The sequence below is a fragment of the Rhipicephalus microplus genome, chromosome 9 (genome assembly GCF_043290135.1).
Source record: "Rhipicephalus microplus isolate Deutch F79 chromosome 9, USDA_Rmic, whole genome shotgun sequence".
Lineage (NCBI taxonomy): Eukaryota > Metazoa > Arthropoda > Arachnida > Ixodida > Ixodidae > Rhipicephalus > Rhipicephalus microplus.
Window position 1 is genome coordinate 102,405,069 of NC_134708.1, and position 19,397 is coordinate 102,424,465.

Here is a 19,397-nt window from a genome sequence, read left to right on the forward strand (position 1 = left end):
TGCGGGGCTTCCCATACCTCACAAACAGCTTTGTAAGTTGTCACACATTCTACTATACTACTAAAATTTGTGCGCCACACCGAATATAGAGGCGCTCGTACAGACATTGAATCGCGGTTCTACAAGCGAAATTGTCTTCAAAGCTTCTAGGAGGCGTTGAAACTGTGCCAACAATAGCCGATGCAACGTCAAACGCTATTATACTAGCATTAGAAACTGTGCCTCGATTCGTTTAGCGCCATGTGTTCTTTGGCAAAACACTAGTCTCATGCGAGACTAGTGTTTCCTTGACGTAGTGAAGGGCTCCTCATTTCTGATAGATATATCAGTTCTATTTATCAGAAATGAGGAGACTCATCATTTTACTTCTCATCTGTGTACAGGATAGTTTTCCGACCCCGGATCTTCGTGGATGTAGAGAAGGTAAAGATATCGACCACTGTGCTCGGCCATGAGGTAGCTCTCCCGGTTGGCATGGCTCCATCAACTGCCCAAAAGATTGCGCACCCTCAAGGAGAGATTGGCACTGCGAAAGGCAAGGCCCTCCAACTTGTTCTATATGCTCATCATCACCATCATTATCATCATGAGCTGAACTACGTGCTCAGCAGATCAAATGCCTCTCAAACATTTCGCTAATCAACAGGTAATGTGCTTTAAGCAGCCACGTCATCTAAGTTCGCAATCTCAACTCTCCACCTAACTTTCTGCATTTCCGTTGTGCGCTTGCCCCTTAGTATCCTGAAATCCAGTCTGTTACATCCAATGGGCAACACTTAACTTGTCTCCGTACTAAGTGCACGGCCCTTCTTGCTTTCTCCTTCGTTGCGATAAGATGTCCTTGACATCTGCTTCTTTTTTGACCCACTCTGCTTTCTTCTTGTACCTTACGGTTACACCTACTATTTTGCTTTCCGCTGCTGGCTGTTTTCTCCCGAATTGAAGTTGAGCTTTCATAGTAAGCCTCCCGGTTCTCACTCCGTAAGAGACTGATGGTAATCTGCTGCTGTTCTATACCTTTCGCATGAGGCTTGTGGCTATATTATCATTCATGAATTCAGAATGTTTTCCGGAAAAGTTCAAATCATTCTTTATTGTTCTAAATAGTAAGTCTTACGTTTAGGCTGTGTGGTAGACATATTTTTTTACACCGTCGAGTGTCTGACTACATACTGCAAAGCGCTGTTGTGCTCCGAGACTGTTCAAGGTTACTTAAGTTTACTGCATATTGATGTTCAGATCTACCATTCAGCTACCCCACTTAGTAATCATGAATTGCAGTGAAGGCCCTTAGTTACTCATCAGGGCATTGTCATCACCGAATAACAGGTTACTGAGGTACTCTCCGGCAACTCATATCCGGGACTGTTACCTGTCTAGCCCTCTGAAAATGTCCCGCAAGCATGTGGTGAACGGGTTGGCAAGGACCGTGTATCCTTGCCACACACCCTTCTGTACTAAAATTTTAAGGCTTTCATTACGATGAATATGACAGCTGTTGTGCCGAGTTACACTACTTTCAGTATTTATTTATATAGTTTCCCGACACCATGAATCCGTAGTTTCCACATGTATACCGAGGTTTCGACCAAACAACTTGTCTTTTCGTAAGGCACGATAGCTTCTAATAGGCGCTTGTTACATCACGCTGATTTCTTCGCAATTATTTCCACTGTGGCAAGGTGTCCTTTTGTCGAGTAGCCTATGCTCACCCTGGGGCTCAGTTCAACTCAGTGACATTTTAGAACGGAGTTTCATGTGGAATGCAGGCTTGATCTTTAGCGACGTCTACGCCAAACAACGAGCACAAGAAATCTAGGGGACCACCTCCAAGTAGACGATGCTGGTACGTGAATACATCATATTGAAAGATCACAGGTGATGAAAATTTGTGACGAGATTATGACAACGCACAATGCCTCACTATATGATGTCACTCGATGGCGTATAATTAACTAACAAGTTCAAAAGGCCATGTGCGGTCTGATGGCAGAGGCCGCGCAAAAAATAATTAGGCTGTGCAGTGCACCTTTCATACGTATGTCATCGCTTCATTCGAGCCCAGGCGCTTCGTTGACAGAGTCATGCACAGGGTTGCCGTTCAATTAAGAAGAAAAAGGGCCTCAAATTCAGCAAAAAGTAGCGAAAGATGTCATGCTAGCTATTTTGCGGCCATTTTGTTCACTAATTTGAAAAAAAAAAGTTAAGGTGAGGGCATATTGCAACTAATAAATAATACTGCTTTGTGTGAGTGATACTAACAGCAATTATTGAAGCAATTTGTGGTAAAACAACCATATGATTAAGATAGACATATTATTGAGGTCTGGAAATTGTGACCACTTTGGGTTCGTTAAAGCGCACCGTTAAAGCGCACCGTTAAAGCGCACCGTTAAAGCGCACGCGGGCCTCTACACTCGGTGACGACTAGACTCGACAATTCAACGTCATTCGTGTTGCTTTGCAACACAAATGGCGCTGAATTGTATTTTCATAGCCGTTTCTTGCTACTGGTCAACATGTACAGAGGTTTTATAATGACTTGTTCGGTACATGTGTGCGTAAACAATTGAATATTGAGTAGTTTTTTTGCGCAAGCGACGATATAGCAGTGTATACAACCGGCGTGTCACAGTGTAGATTTCCCGTTATTTTGATACCCACAACCTAAATATTGCTCAAGAAAATACTAATACAACATGCTGAAAAGTTATGCAAGTGCGTTTGTTCCCTACGGCGTACCAAATTACTGACTGAAGATTGCGTGTCCATACGAGGCAGAGAATTTATGTACTGGCTAGTGCGCGGCCGGCAGCTTTCGCTAACAGTCTGCGTTGCTGAAATTGCGACGCATCATTGGTCATCGCCACTTTTTGGGCACCGTACTCGCTGAAGAATGGTTGATTTGGATTGACGAATGTCTAAAGTATATTTTACACTTCTTCGCACATTTTGAAGTTATGTGTACCTAAAGCAAGAAGCGCCGGTAACATGTACACCGATGCTGCCAGCGCGATAGGCCTAATGCTTGCTGGGCCGGGCATGGTTGAGACCACTCTCGACGTATCTGAGCTGGGAAGGTTAAAGTTTCTGCATTTAGCTTTCGAGCATTTCTACCCGTTGCCTAAACTCTACCTGAAGTAAGTAGAAGGATAAGCATGGCGAGACAAGCACTTACGGTGTAGCGGAATCGGACGACAGCTGTTTGTTGCGGCTCCACAGGGACACCTTGTGGAGCGATCGTGAAAGCCTCATTTACATCTCGTCAGCTTTGCGGCGTGAAAGATTTCCTGTTTCTGTTAGGAATGGCACCCAGCTCCAGTCCTATAAACGCTACAACATGGAATCATTACAGCAATACACGACTGATTCAAATATGTTATACGTAGGGCAAGCAGAAAACGTGAAATAATTGCTGAAATACGTACGTGCACCACAACAATTACTGCTGTTATTGACGCTCTGCGTGAATATTAAAGTAAAGTGTTTTCGAAAACAGAATAATCACCGTTGGCTGCTTGAAGTTATTAACATAATTTTTTTCCTCATTCCGAAGGAAAACATTAAAAATGGCAGTGATTACGCATATCTCACACTGTAAATGTCTCGGGTTTATTCTCTATCTCCGCCAAGCGACCAACTGTGAGGCATGCTCGGGACCTGTTAGAGTAGCATCTATCCGTGCCGTCAAATCAAGTGTTTTATATTTAACGATACCGGAACACTCTGCTGCACACGCAACATTAACAGGCACGTGAACTAGCATAAACAGTGCGCACCAGCGCATTTCAGTAAATATTTCAGCCTTTTTAACGCTTCCGAGTGCGCGCCAGCGTCACTGTGGTCAGGCCAGCGCCCCTACCATGTGACCCAGTTTTTTTTACCATTCGCGAATAAAATAGTTTGGATGCGTGTGTTGCTGATCTTCCATCCCATGCTTTTTCTTCCATTCGAGCTGTTGCGCAAATATATGCAAATTTTGACGGTGCGAACGTGTGCTCTGTTCGACTGTAATACTGCTTTTTGTTTCCTCACTCCCCTACAGTAATGCCCACTTGGGCGATGTAAGATGGCCTAATAAATAAATGAATAAATAAATACATACATAGTGAGAATTTATTAGAAGGCAGAGAGGTCGGCAATACATACATAAACAAAAACGTAAGTAGTGATGTAAATTTGATGCTGATGCCGGACACTGATCTAATTCATGTGGTGTATCACGTAACTTTAACACAAAACTCTGAAAAGGCTCAGCGCTAATCTTAGCAGCAGCTCAGCACAAAACGAACTCATATACTTTTGTACGCCAGTTGTTCTGCGAGATACCTTTCTCAGTAGCGTGCTTCGCCAGTGTCATCGATCGACATGCATCCGCTGACGTCTAGCATAAAAAAAAACACGTACGACTACGTCATGGAAAAGTTACCGCACCACTTAAAGGTCGCTTTATTTCATCCTGACACAGCGGCTGAAGACGCCGGCACGGTGATGATCCTGAGCAGCTTCAGCACCGTGTCACTCGAAGATGTGAGGGCCGCGGCTCCCGCCTGTCTCCTATGGCAGCAGACATACATCTTCCGTGACCGAACCATTACGCAGTCCCTGGTGGAGAGGGCTGCCGCCAGGGGTTTCTCAGCCATCGTGGTCACCGCGGACTCACCCGTGTACGGAGACGGCGTGCAGCGTCACGCGTATGCGTACGATTTGCGGCGTGGCCTCAGGTACAGTATTACATTGCACGCAGTTAGGTCCTATGTGTTAACTAATAACATCGACGTCATAACAATCTTGAGAAGGTCGAGTATACCGAGCTACACTCAAAGTATACACAATTCGGTCTTTGCTTGTTGACTGTTTGAGCGCTGGCGCTAGGAGTTAGGTCTGCTTTAAAAAAAAAAGGTCGGGGGCCAGCTGGTGCTGCTGTTCGTCTACTGAACTCAGTCACTGAGAAACAATTTCATTTTTTGACACATTGCTTTGCTAGGAACTTTAGAGCACAAGACAATAACTTGGAAATCAATAGGGGGATAACACAGGCTACACAATTTCACAAGGCTGCTTCCTAATGCGGTTTTAATACAAGGAAACTGAACTGGCACTCAGACAAGTAGGAGTCAAATCAGCCAAACCATACTTTCAAGTGCTTTACTGCGGGCATTGTTTCATTCATATATCTATCCTATTGCAAATTAGTTTGGTGGAATCCAGCAAGCTGACAGCAGAAATAGGAAAGGGATGTTGTGCTGCAAAAGGTGATGACAAGATTCGTACGAATTTCTCTTTTTTTCCCGTTCTCAATTTCTGCCTGCGAAATTATGAGCGCTTGCATTGGCACGAACGGAGTGAGATCACGCTTGAAGCGGGCGACAAATGCGTCCAACTGCACTCGTACTTTTCTGATGTAATTGTTTTCACAGTATGTGGCTCTTGAAGCTAATACAGCGACTGTTCTCTTAAAACTACAAACATGCTGGAAAGGTGCGTGCACCCCTAATCACACATGTCGTTTTTATGGGTCATTTGTTTGCTATGCGTAAAGATGAGTACTGTGGCACCAGTGAAACTAGAGAGAGCCAAGAGTTCGATATTTCTTCAACTTATTTTTAAACCAGATTTCCGACACAAACAATTTGTTTCGTCAGAAATGGCGTGTAACTCAGCTGAATCTTCTGATTATTTTGAATAATTAAAAGTAAGTATATTAAGCCCGCTCATGATGTACTGGTTGTGAGCAGTTTAAGAATCACAATGTGTTTAACTTGTTAGAGAGACGAAAGAGCGTCACCGGTCACATCATAAGTTATGGAGAGCTAGCCGTGCATCACGTGCAAGTTCTGTGCTACTCAGCGCCCCCATAATGGTAAACGCAAGGCGCAACGTTCATCAATGCACCGTACTTTGAATTTCTGCTTCATGGCACTACGAATCATTGCCATGTGAAAATGCGCAGAACTTCGCGGTACAGTCAACTGCTGGTGGTATAGTTTTCACCTGCTAGCGTTATTTTATGCAGTCAAATTTTGTCCCTGCGTTGCTCTTGTTACTGTCCTCGAATAGCATTGGTCTCGTGGAACTCTTATCAGTGAGTCTTCGCAAGTGAAGAAGCAGAGCGCGTCGCTCGTTCGTGAAAGTGGACGTTCTGGTTCCGTCTATTAGTACACCTTGGGTGCTATTCTAGGCAAAGTCTAGTTCCGCCATATTGTCGAATTTCGCAATGGCGACATTTTAAGTCAATAAGAGAGATCGTAGCAGCTCACTTGGCCAATTAGCATTCATAACTGGCGGAATCTGACAACATGGCGGAATTCGACAATGTTCACAATAGCATTTCTCATCGTTTCTGACCCATTCTGACATCTTATTTGTGAAGACAAAGTCATCTGCTAAAGTTTGTGAAACAACACCAGCCCAAAAGTGCGGCGCCCGCTTCGGGCAGGATGGCCACTATGTGCAGCTAGATGTAATCAGAAAGTAATCAGCTGAACCCTTCCGTCGTCAATGAAGCTGATGAGTGGTCCTTCGGGAATGGTGAACAGTTGTTCTCGGTGGTCACGCTTTCTTAGTTGGTCGTGCATCATTCAGCAGCATTCCGGTCTTCAGTTAAAGCGCTGCACTCCAAACTCAAGTGCTCTTGATTGTATGTGATCTGTCTACTTGTGTTCTATTTTTCGTGGCTTCTTGCAATGTTTCTTTATTCTGGTCTTCTTTTCCCAAAACTTGGGTCATTAACCAGAAATGGCAGTTTATTTTGAATAAACCAAAGAATGAGAAGTGTCTTCTTGAATTTCATCTGCTAGAGCTCCGTGGAAAAACATACACAGTACCTCTGCAGTGCTTGCATCAGAATTAGGAATTCCTAAATCTAACCGACGCCTGACACGATCAGCACAGACTAAACAGAGGAGCAAACACTTTTTAAAACTTCTGATAAATCTCACTGAAATTCCGTCCAAACGAAGTAAGTACATCCGTAACATACTCCAGAGGTGCCCGCAAAAGCTCCGGTTAGCCGGAGTGAAAACCCGCGAAAAATGTTCCGGAGGTTCCACGTAATCACTTCGGCCAGCGAGAGCGAAAGTCTTGAAAAAATGTTACGGTGGCGCCACGCAATTACTCCGGCAGGCCGAAACGAAATATCAGTGAGAAATGTTCCGGGTGTGCCACGCAATCACTTCTCATCATGGGCCGGAGTAAACAGCCGGAGTACACTCTTTGCTTCGGAGATCTGGGGCAAAAATTACTGCGAATTCTGGGGTCGCTAGAAGACGACCGTTTTACTCCAACCTCAGAATAATTTTTTATAGTGTACGGCTAGCCATGCCGCAGAGATAAATCGTTCTAAGAGCTGAAAGTGCAGAGAAAAAGTAGCTTGACAGCCCGGATGATGAATACGGCAGTCATCGAGATATTGTTAGTCAACTAGGGCTTTACAATGTACGTTCGTGGCAGGTATTGTCGCCTTGAAATGTTGGAAGACGTTAGGAACGTGAGGTAGAGAGCTAGGTTCCAGCTTGATGCAGCGCTTCTAGGGAAGGTTATCAAGCCAGTAGACTAGATAATGTTGTCCCGGAGAAGACAGAGAAGGCAGCTAATAACAAAGCTATGAATGAGTTGTGGCTCTTTATGAAGTAGGACAATAATAATCCTATGGGTAATCTGGGCTTAGCAGATGCTAAGCAGATGGTTTTCTGATGTTCTAGTTAGTTGACCAGAACAGCTAAAACTAAATGTTGTTTACAGAGACAGATAGTCTTCGAATGTTTATGCAAGCAAGTAACACTGCTGAAAGAGCAGTTAGGAGAAAGTGTGTAGATTTGTGGAGAATGTGATCTGTGCAATTTGTGTGGAACATGTATTATGTATGAAAATTCATTAATTGGCTCATGTTAGGCAGCAAACATTCTCAAGGAATTTGGTCTGTTCAACATGGAGATCATATCATCTAGCCATTACGTAGTATGGTTGCAACATCTGTACGTCATTTCAGATATTTATTGTTCCTGTTCAAAGAAGCCTAGGTGTGCAATCAATATCGGGGTATAGTACTGCTCTTATATTTTGTAGTACAACAAATGAGAACGTCTTCTACATTTGTGAAGTTTGGCGACTTGTATGCTTATATCAATTTACAGTGGGGAGTGTGCATATGTTCCTGAAACATGTCATATTAGAAACAAATCGGCTTTTGTGATTAGTGTGTACTTCTAGCTACATGAAAATTGAATTAGCAGTTCTATGTGTTGTTGTTCTTTTGCTACTGTGGACAATGTTTTTTTTTCTATGAAAAGAACTTTCTTGTGTGTGGAGGGGGAAAGTTATTCTTATGAGTCAACAAAAAAGACTGCGACGACAGCGAAAGTGCGAAGGCGAGCACGCTTGATTTCCTGCTAACTGTGTGTGTGAAGCTAGCAAATCAGTTGGTGACCTGTGATGGCCTATAGAAGTGGCATGTCATGATTGGACCACGTGTTAGGATTGCGTGGCGAGAAGCTTCATGGCTGGGGTAGAGCCAAAGCTGTGGCAGATTGAAGGGGACGATGCAAGCGCGCGATGGTGCAGGAAGTGCTGCGCTTTGGCTCCGTTGATTTCCGGCTCGAACCACAGGCAACTAACCGTACCCCATCACGATCAGCATCAATTGTTTCAGCGACTCACAGGCCCGACGTAGATACCAGTATCAGGACTCGCTCTCTGGATTTCGTGCCGGCCGGTTGTGGCCCCGCGATCTGCGGTGACAGCACAGCTCTGGCCAACTGGGCGCGCCCTACGCCATCTCCTGCCGCCGACAAGAGCTCTCACCGAGTGGCGCCCGTCCTGAGACTCCTGCGACCATGTCCATCTTTCCTTTCTCCTCCTTACTTCCGTCGTTTTCTGTCATTCACTGTCTCTGCACATCGCTCTCTCCTTCTTCTGTCTCTATCTCTTTAACTTTTCATCATATCTTTTTAATTCCTCCTTGCCCCATCCCTCGTGAGTTACTGTTGAGGTGTCGCACTCTTATGCAGACAGTTACGGGGCTCACTTTTCTTTTCTCTTTAGGAATCACATACCAGTATCCTCCAGGTGGGTAGTTCTGGACAACCTTACGGTAAATTTTCACTCGACCACATAGGTGACGCCGTTAAACCAAACAGCGACGCCTACGGCCGGTGACGTATAACCGGCGTTCAGAGTCAACATGGCCTCGTCTACGCTCACTCTGCGTGCATACGACCCACATTCCAAGACGTGGGAGACCATTGCGACTTCCGAAGTGTCCAATGCTGCTTCTTTATCGAGGTTTCAGAGCCAAGCTCTCAATGACGTGGTTGAAAGACATTCTTAAGCCAACGCCAAGAAGGCGGTGTCTGCCGGTGGCCCGGTGTCCGGCACGCCGGTTGACAAGACGCTGCATCTCGCTTCGCGCGCTGCATGACGCAAAGGCAAGACGCTGATCAAGTGAAAACCTCGCCTTTTTTCAAAGCCGAATCTGCACGACTATGTACTAGTCGTTAAGCTACGTGAGTACGTCTCCTTGTGTCAAGCTTTCTCGGAGAACTCGTATGGGACCGAGTTCAAGGCATACCTCGGGCCTGAGCGAGCTGAGACACTGACAGTTCTTTCCTCGAGAGAGCAAAATTTAATCGTCAATGACATGGCGGACAAAGTCATTAGGGACTTCGCGATAACCATTGAGAACAGGCAGGTGCTTCTCCATAGACACCTGCGACAATATTGTGGCAACGTCTGCCACAGAGTAATTGAAGTCCGCAACTCTGATACGACGGAGACGCTCCGAGAGAGTGTACGCTAGAGTTGAGGCATCATTGTCGAGGGGCGCGAATTTGGAGACATCGAACAAGGCGCGTGTAAGTTTCGCCGGAAAGGAGAAGCCGCGCTCTGTTCACTATGACACAATGCTGATCCCAGTTAACCCTTACTAAAGCATAATCCCGGTCTTCGGCAAGTTCGGTGTCATCGGCCATCGGATTAAAACTTGTCCTAACCCAAGACCTGACACATGTGCCCTGTGTGGACAGCATTCCCCTCACAGAAAAGTGGGTGTGGGCTCATGATTGTCAACTCATATGTTTCGTGTGTAGTGGAGCACGTGCCACAAACCCTCGTGCATGCACAGAAGAGTACGGTAATTCCAAGGTAGCCACTCAACAGACGGGAAGCCTAGAGGGGCATCCAAGCAACGCCGCAAATATCACCATCCCAGTGAGCCACCCCGCTGGGAGGTAGTCAAAATAGACAAGCCAATTTCTTATGCTGGATTCGTTTGGCAGCCACCGTCAACACCAACGCATGGCGGAATCGGGAAGTAGGGTTCCTCGATGCCCGCGCCCCTTTAAATGGCGGAGAGGGGCGTCGGGAAGCAACTGTCGACGCCACCATGTGGTGAGGCTGCGTGCTGGGCTAACGCCATTAAAAACGAAGGCCAGATGAGTGGTATGAATAGAGCTGCCTCTTCATTACCCCAGATTATTCCTTCTTCAGCACGTAACACCGACCGAAATATTATCACTAAACTTCAGTAAGAAATCGACGAGTTGCCGAAAAGACCAGCGCCCGCCGAGGCAAAACAGACCGAAGTTGTTTCATCTCCCCTAACCCCCGCAATAGAGGTAAAAAAAATGAGACTGGGGTGACGGCAGCGGACGCGGTAGCCATATTCGAGGCTCGTCGGAGCTCCCTTGTGGTCATATCGGCCTCCGGCTGACTGTTCTCAAAACCCAAATCTCAGCGGCCATAAATGCCACCATTTATAAAACGATAGAGGCTATTCACACGCTCATAGCCCAACAAGTTGAGCGTTTGACAAGACGAGCTGGCTTAATTGAGGACGTGTCCGCGCCGGTACCTTAAAACGCCTAGGTAACAAATGGAACTCGAAGATGGCGACAGCAACTCAGCCTCCGGATTTGAGGAGTCCCACCTCTTCACACGTGCTGGCTTTAGAGCGCCGTTATCACAATCACTCGTCAACTCCGCCGACCATGGCGGGCACCCTTATATTTCGGAAACCTCCGCAATTCGATTCGGCCAATGAAATCGAAATCACTCAATAAAATTGTCGGGGCTTAAAGGCTCACCACAAGCGCGTCAGTCTCTGGCTTTTCCCAGAAACATTTGAAAACCTGCTTGCAGTGGCAGCCTTCCAGGAGCCAGGGATTACTGCCACACTCACAAACTATACGTTTCAGCAGGATTCTGTATTCTGCATCTGCGTGCACGAAGCTTTCACCGCCAACATAGTTGATCTGGATCTTAAGCCAGAATTTTGTAGGTGATAGTGACACCTCGTCTGCTGCGTAAACATGACCTAACCTACTACGTGCTCAGCATTTATTGCGCACCGCGACTAGCCAACGTAACATTTGCAGGCCTTTTTAGCCACGCTTTAAAGGCTGCTGGCAAGGACCCGCTGTTGATCGTGGGTGATTTCAATGCCCCTAGTGCACTTTGGGGGTACGTGCGTGAAGAGAAACGGGGTCGTAAGTTGGCAGAAGTTATGCCCACGCTGGGCCTAACTCTCTACACCGATCCTGCCTACCCAACTCGCGTGGGTAAGTCCGTGAATCAGGACACGTGTCCGGACCTTACCCTCACAAAAACACTCGTTGGATCAACAACGAGGAGGCACTTGGCAGTGACCACTGCATACTCAATACTACTATTCGCACACGTCTTTCAGCAAGACCACAGGGACAGGCGAAATAGCCTCATTGGACGAAGTTTCAAAAAATGTGCGCTGACTGTACCACCATTGAGGAGCAAGGGTACCATGCTTGGTCCGAGCAACTGCTTTTCCTTTCTTCGCTCCACACAAACACACAATAAACTCTCGGAGGTGACTCCGGTGGTGGGTAACCACCTTTTCCACCTCTGAATGTCCCGGCACAGGCTTGTCCGCCGATGGCGCCGGCAAAAACAGATTTTAAAAACTCAAAATTTGCATCTCCGAGCTCACCCTATGAGAAACAGAGTATGCAACCCAGCTCGCTGACTTTAACTGGGTGGACCGATGCAGCATGGCTGCTTGCCAAATGTCCAGCCTGAGTACCTGGCGCTTTTTCCACGCCTTGATCAATCCGACCCAAACTCGAACAGACACAGAAAGGCATGTTCGACGAGCGTTTCACAGTTTCGATAAAAACGTGGCAAAATTGGCATATACACTTCGAGACCAATGCCTAGACATTGATTCTTCCGATGCCCAAGAGAGAAGAAACCAACTCAACAGAATTTTCAGTACCTCCCAAGCTAACAAGCAAATAGTCATCACAAAAAAGGCCCCAAAAGTGGTGCAGCTTTTGTGAAGACTCTCAAAGAAAGCGGAAGTTCAGGAAATATTCTGTCCTTGAAAATATTGTTAATTAAATTAAAACATTACTCATATATGAGCACCAGTTGAAAGAAATCACTTTACATACTTTAGACAGCCAAGATATGTTCGAACATGAATGAAAGCACGTAATTATTTTTTAACATTTCAGCATTCGGTTGAATGCACTTTTAAAGACGCATGATTAACGTTACCTGTTGAATAACCCAACTTACGCCCGACTTGAACAGAAAATTACCGAATGTCATAAATGAACGAAAAGCGCGTTATCAATGAGTGCTCAAAGAATTCTAATAAATTGAAAAATGTGAATAGCCCCCCCCCCTCCTTCCGAACGAAAAGAAAACAGCGCATCTCTTGAAAAATTTTACAAGCAATTCGGCAAAAAAATCTCAAATGCACCTATTGTTACGGAGACAGGTAACTCTGCTTCTGAGCGTGCATAAGCCCGAGACCTTGAACGTTCTTGTATTTTCGCAGTTTCGCCAATGTCGAGGCAGCAGTTCCGAATGGTTTCAAAGCATGTAAGACACGGGACGAGTATACGTGCCTATTGGATCCTCTGCCTTCGGCCACCTGGGATGATATCGAATGGCTACGCAGTCTCTCGAAGCTACCTGTAGTGGTCAAGGGTGTCCTCACTGGTAAGAACACTGTTTCTAGATTCGGTACAACCGAATATTTTAAGAGAAAGTTTGTTTGGCTGGTGACGTCAGAAGCGCGAAAGAAGTAGCCACACTGAACATAAAAAAAGACGTGGTTGATCCCTTCGTAATAGGCATTGGTATAGCACGGAAGTTATATGCGTCTTTACTGAAGTAGTTTAGTATTTTTGTTACATTGATATAATGCTGGTGTATGACAGCTGTAACACTATTTAATGTAGACGCATCCGCGCTTACCCTTAGTGAATCAGCTTCATCTCGACGACTGACGTCCATGAATAATGAAAAAAGGAAATCTTGAGGTCGTTAATGCTTGTGGTAGCTGTACTAGTTAACGGGGAGAGCGAAACCAGAGAACGCAGTATCAGATCCAGAAGAGCGTGACTGGTTGGACGCCGAACTTGGGCTAAGGTTGTACACTCATGGCATAGTCTTGGCATGTTATGAATATTGAACGTCAATGCCCGACTAGAGGAAAACACAACGCGCGCCATGTCTTCCCTTTTGACCAGCAGTGATTTGTCACTGGGCAAACTTGAGGTCGAAGTTACAGCCGGGTTAACCCGGCGCCTCATAAGGCGCGTCGAAAAGCTATTTTCGGTGTGAATTGATGCTATAAGCAATGCCGACGCTTGGGGTAAGGTCACCACCGGGCTTTGTGTTAAGGCATTGGCAAAATCGCACTTCTGTTCGAAAGTTGCCTAATAGAACCGATGCGTGGAAATGGCGCGTTGACGGAATGAATCGTGCTTAAATGTCGCCGTCATGTCGAATTACTTCACTTTACTAAAGACACTGCTAGATACAAATTGCGTGTTTTGAACGCCTACAAAGTGCTTGATCGTGGTGCAGAGGATAGCGTGCCCGGCATCTGCTGCCGCGGACTCAGAAGTCAATTGACTCCACTCCCTTTGAAGAAACTTTTTTGTGCTTTGAAGAATTTTTTTGTCCCATGATTGTGCGTGTTTTTTTGATGTAATTTGCGTAACAGAAGCACGTTACTGCTGCCTTGGTGAACTCCTGAATTCACCTGTCATTGCAATACTGCGTAGCGTGAACTTTCAGCGCTGTTTCACGCTGCTCTGACAATGCCAACTGCGTTTGAAACTCCGGGTATCTTCAGTTGTAGCATTGTAACACTCGCTACGTATTGTCACAGACAGTTAAAGCACTCAAACACTGCGCACCCCACTCTGCGCATTGAAGGCGTCGCGAACCAAGCAAGGTGCCGACGTCGTTCAAGTGTTACTTCGCTTTGCAGCCGTCGCTTATCAAGCGAAACACTTAGAACCATACAGTTTTATACAACAATACCTAGAGGGAAAGCTGGCGCTAGTGTCTACGCGGGCTTCTTCAGCAGTGCTTGTACTCCCATGGTAATTATGGGAACTACAGTCTTCGGATCCGCTTCAAAAGGATTACGTTCTTGAGATTAGCGACGCTGCTTTTCCGAGTATAAAAATATAATATGAACCTATATTTAATTGAAATTTGCTTCATTTATTTGTACGCAAACTATATTGAAAAAAAGTTTTTGTGACCAGGCGGCAAAAGTTAAACCTGGGCAAATTCAACCGTCAGGGTATGCATTGCTCTGCCACTGCGTTCCCAATTTAACATAAAGATTTATTAAATTATTTTTTGCAACACTTGAAAACAAACATGCTTGTTTTTCTTTGGAAAGTCCGCATTATCTATTTCTGGAGATATCAGTACAGTATTGAGTAACAAACGCCTAACGTTCCGTCTTCTGCGATGCTAGGGGGGTCTGACCAAGTGGTTTGCTTCCAACGCACCTCTGGTTTGTTGTCAAGTCAAATAAGCGGAGCGTGACAGTGCATCTACTTAGCTTCGTCATCGTTTTGCAGTCGATATAAAACGAGTTTAGGCAAGACACGCTCGTGAAAAAACATGAACTCGTTCAAATATCCTGAACTGGCATGAGACGCTACAACTATGCGCAGCGGTGAGTAGACGACGCTTTGTTTAAACTCCCAAATATGACTTTTAAAGCTCGAACGTTGCAGCAAATCAAGAGACCCAGCAGTCATCAACATTTTTGAAGAAGAAACGCACTGCTTCAGTTCTTCGCATCCCACTCCACTACCCACGCTTCACGAAGAACGAAACTGAAACTGTAGAAAAAAAAATGGCAGCATATACACGGAGTGAATGATGGATAGTGGGGCGAAGCATCCATCCGTCCATTTGTTCTTGCTTCCGTCCATTCAAGCGTGCGTCTGTGTAGCCGCCCGTGCGTCCATCCCCCCGTCCGTGCGTGTGTCTGTTCGTGCGTCCGCACGTTCATCTGTGTGTCCGTCCCTGCTTTCGTCCATGCATCCGCTCCTGCGCCCGTCCATCCGTCCGTGCAGCCATCCGTGTGTCCGTCCATGCATCTGTCTGTGTGTCCGTTCGTCCACCTATTCAACACTCCAAGTACCACCATCTCGCATCTATTCATCATATATTCCTCCTATAGAAGCACCACCATCCGGCGGACGTTTCAAGGAATGAACGAGAGGAGGCACACACACACTTTCTTATGGCATGCGCTTTGTGTCTACTTCCCACCTTTAACCACCTCGAGTTCATGGTTTAACCACCTCGAGTGGTGTAGTTTACTGTATTCATGGCACTGTGGCCCAGCACTCGCTAAACCTTTCTAAAACCTGGGAGGTTACGCCCAGCAAGTAAAACGTAGCAACCCTTTCTTGTCTCCTGTGCGTTGTTGAACAATAAAAAAATTTTCAGCGTGCGCGTTAACTAAAAGCCGAGTTCTCCTGTCTCTCATTCCCTTTTAGCAGCCATTGGCATGTACATCGAGCACTATCTTTTATTGTTCAACAACGCACAGAAGAAATCTCTCACCGGCACCACCTAGGAGGTCAAAATGTTATACTTGTTACACACTACTACAACGGCTACGAGGGATGAACAGGTGCCGCTATAGGGAGCTTCGCCCCTAAAATAACGGCAGCATATCCACGGAGTGAATGATGGAAAGTAGGGAGAAGCATTCGTCCATTCATGCATCCGTCTGTGTGACCGTCCATGCGTCCATCCGCCCGTCCGTGCGTGCGTCTGTACTTGCATCCGTCCCTGCGTTCGTTCATGCATCCGCCCCTGCGTCTGTTCATGCCTCCATCCATGCACATGTCTGTGTGTCCGTTCGTTCATCTATTCAGCACTACAAGTACCACCATCTCGCAATTTTTCATCATATATTCCCCATATAGAAGCACCGCCATCCAGCGGACATTCCAAGGGCTAAACGAGAGGTGGCACACGCACACTTTCTTACGGCTTGCGCTTTGGGTCTACTTCCCACCTTTAACCAACTCGAGTTCATGGCATATACTAGTTCACTGTATTCACGGCACTGCGGCCCAACGCTCGCTAAACCTTTCTAAAACCAAGGAGGTTACACTCAGCAAGTATAACGTAGCAACCATTTCTTGTCAGATAGCGCTCAATGTACATGCCAATGACTGCTAATGGGAAATGAGAGACGGGAGCATTCGGCTTTTAGTTAACGTGCACGCTGCGATTTTTTTTTTTAATTTTTCAACAACGCACAAGAGAAATCTCCCAGCGGCACTACCTTGGAGGTCAGAATGTTACACTTGTTACTCACTACGACTACGACTACAAGGGACAAACGGGTGCCGCTATAAAAAGCTTCGTCCCTTAAAAAGCGGCAGATTGCTCTCTTGGTATTATGCTATGAAACTCTATGCTTAGAGCCATGTTACAAGCCTTGCCAGCCGCAGCGCACGTGCTATCCCTGTGTGCGCACAAGCTCCAGATGAGGGTGTAGCGCGCGTGGCGGAGGAAGAGAGCGAGGTAAGCGCCTGTTCACACTAGCGGCAAGCATGCCTCGCTGTTTGACGCTTGACGTTCTCAGGCAGCCGTGCACGGTTGTTTCCTTCGCGCCCATCTGCTTTTCTTCGTCTTTCAAAATATGGGTCCGAGACCAATTTTCTCACCGTTTGCTGTTTTCCGGAGGTTGACGCTGCAAATCAGCAACGTAGAAGTGACATGACTGAGCGGCGTCGTCTGTTTTCGCATATCCGCATCCTCTGCATCGGCCGCGGGACACTCCGAGCTGCTTGTGACAGTCCAGTTTTTCGTCCTCAACTTTGCAGCGCAGCCTTTTCCTGCTTGCTTGTTTCTCCACAGCTTTCACGCTATGTCGCACATGTTATTCCCAGACTACGTTCAAGCAGCGAATAGAGCATTCTAGCCCATACATTATTCAAAAAAGCGCACAGCAATTGAACATTATGTCTCCCAAAGCAGGCGAGTGGACAAAAGACGGCCGCCATCCAGCATGAGCAATAAATAACCAACGTGTAACGTATGCTTTCCGATATTTGGGAAAAACTGCTTAATCCAACAGCCTCGAATATTTGCTCTCAAAAACGGTGCCGAATTGATTCGAGTACAGTGTTGTAGAAGCTAAAGGGCTTCAACCTAACGCGAATGGAAGCATCAGTTGAGAGCTTACGAGCTACAGAGCGCACGGCGGCTGCTTAATAGATTCAAGATGGTCGACAACTGCATTCGGAAGGGCAGCCATGTTTGTCGGAGGCTGAAATTCCTTGCCGGTGAAGCTTGCCGTGCATGTGAACGGCTATCCCGCAGACGGCGGCGGCCGATGGTCTATACGGCATTGAGCCGTTACGGCAGGCTTGCCGCTAGCGTCAACCGGCCCTTAGAGGCCAGTCTTCGTGATAGCGACAATTGGACGCCGCCAAATGCAAGAAAGGGTTGCTTAAGAATTGCTCTCTAGAATACATGACGACGCGCGGTTAGGAACCGTGACCTAATTCATTCAGGAAAACGCATATTCATGAAATGGTTGATTGTAATACCCCTCAAATATAGGGGAGAATGTTGGTAAAACATACTAATCTCGGCGTAATCACTTCACGTGCTGCTCACTAAATGCAATATGGGCACACAGCAGATGAAGCCACAATAGTTTCGACGGCTAATCACACCCGGCCGACTCTCTCTCTCTCTGTGTTGTTCTTGCTGCCGGTATTTTACCGTTGTTTGCCTGAAAAGAGGTTTATTACTGCCCTCCTTCCACTTCTCGCAAAGCGAGGAAGGATACGCGAACATTAATTGGTGGGAGTATACAGTAATTCCTTGGCTGGCACGAAATTCACGCATATGGCCTTGCACTTCATCTTCCCATAACTAAAAGCTATAAGCGTATACAAGCATTGCAGTGGCGCGTCATGCTGATACCGCTAAAGCGTGTCACGCGTAGCTTCTTACGGCCGCCGGGCTGCTTCCTCATACTTCTATGTGAAAAACATCACCATCTAATGGCTGGCGTGTGAAATGGGTGTACGTTTTGTTGGTCTCCGAAATCTCCGGCCCGTAATAAAGCTTGGAGTCGATTTGTCAGAAGGCCGGGCATCAGTGGCTTCACGCTAAAGCCTGATGTTGTTCTGTTTGCAAATCCAGTTGGTGCCTGATCTGAAATAGAGTGCATATGTCTTACTTAATATTTATAAGCATATATTCATAAACAGAATACATGTAAATTAAAAAAAAACAATAAGGTGATACGAATGTCCATGTCATCAATATTTCAAGACTTCAGCCGGCTCAGCGAAAGAAGGAAAGGTAACTTTTTGCATGTTTGTTGGGAAAGCTTTTGGCTGGGCACACTAATAGCTGCTCTCACATGTCCTGCCGCACAGACCAGGCCCCACTGGCCACCTGAGATTGCGTCATGCGTGTTCGCCCAGTCACGCGGGACTCAGAAGAAGGCATGGTGGAGTACCCCATCCCTCTTTATCCTTCAGACTTTAACAAGAAGTAGCTTTGATAGGTTTCAAACGCCACGTGTGAACTGCAACCCAACGCAGTTATCAAAGAAAAACAGAAAAAAAATTCATCTGCAATATATGACAGCCCTTCAATCACTAAATCAACCTCTCAACGTGGCCTATCTTCCATATCTCATTAAAACAGTGTCTTATTCTTTCAACGAAATGTCAGTACAGCATTATCAGCCCGCATTCTCACGTATTCCACAAGTTATACTACCAAGCATCAATGCCTACAGGCTTTATGCCCATTTACTACACGTGCCAATCACTTCTTTTTTTTAGAACTATGGTAGAATAAAACAACCTAAATGACATAAATACGACCCTGGAATGACGATGGCGATGTTAACCACACCTTGACTGAATAGCATTGTGACTGTGAGATTATTTTTTTTGTTTATATCTCCTTGCATTGTGCATGAGTATCCATCTGCTTTGAAATAGTTAGAGCAACGGTACTTGCGCTCTTGTTTTGCGCCTCCGGTGCATGCATGGAGCTAGCTGACTGTTGTTATATTCATTACCGTTTTCTTTTTTGCACACTTACCT

At 46.1% G+C, this 19,397-nt stretch overlaps 1 protein-coding gene across 1 annotated transcript in view; it reads left to right on the plus strand.

The window, feature by feature from the left end:
* The window catches only part of LOC119164668 (L-lactate oxidase), a 61,389-nt gene that overhangs the window by 35,679 nt on the left and 6,313 nt on the right, over positions 1–19,397 (plus strand). The window contains exons 4-6 of the mRNA XM_037416887.2: positions 384–535; positions 4,469–4,724; positions 12,815–12,978. Of these exons, the coding sequence (XP_037272784.2) occupies positions 384–535; positions 4,469–4,724; positions 12,815–12,978 (572 nt within the window). The remainder of the gene's footprint in view (positions 1–383; positions 536–4,468; positions 4,725–12,814; positions 12,979–19,397) is intronic.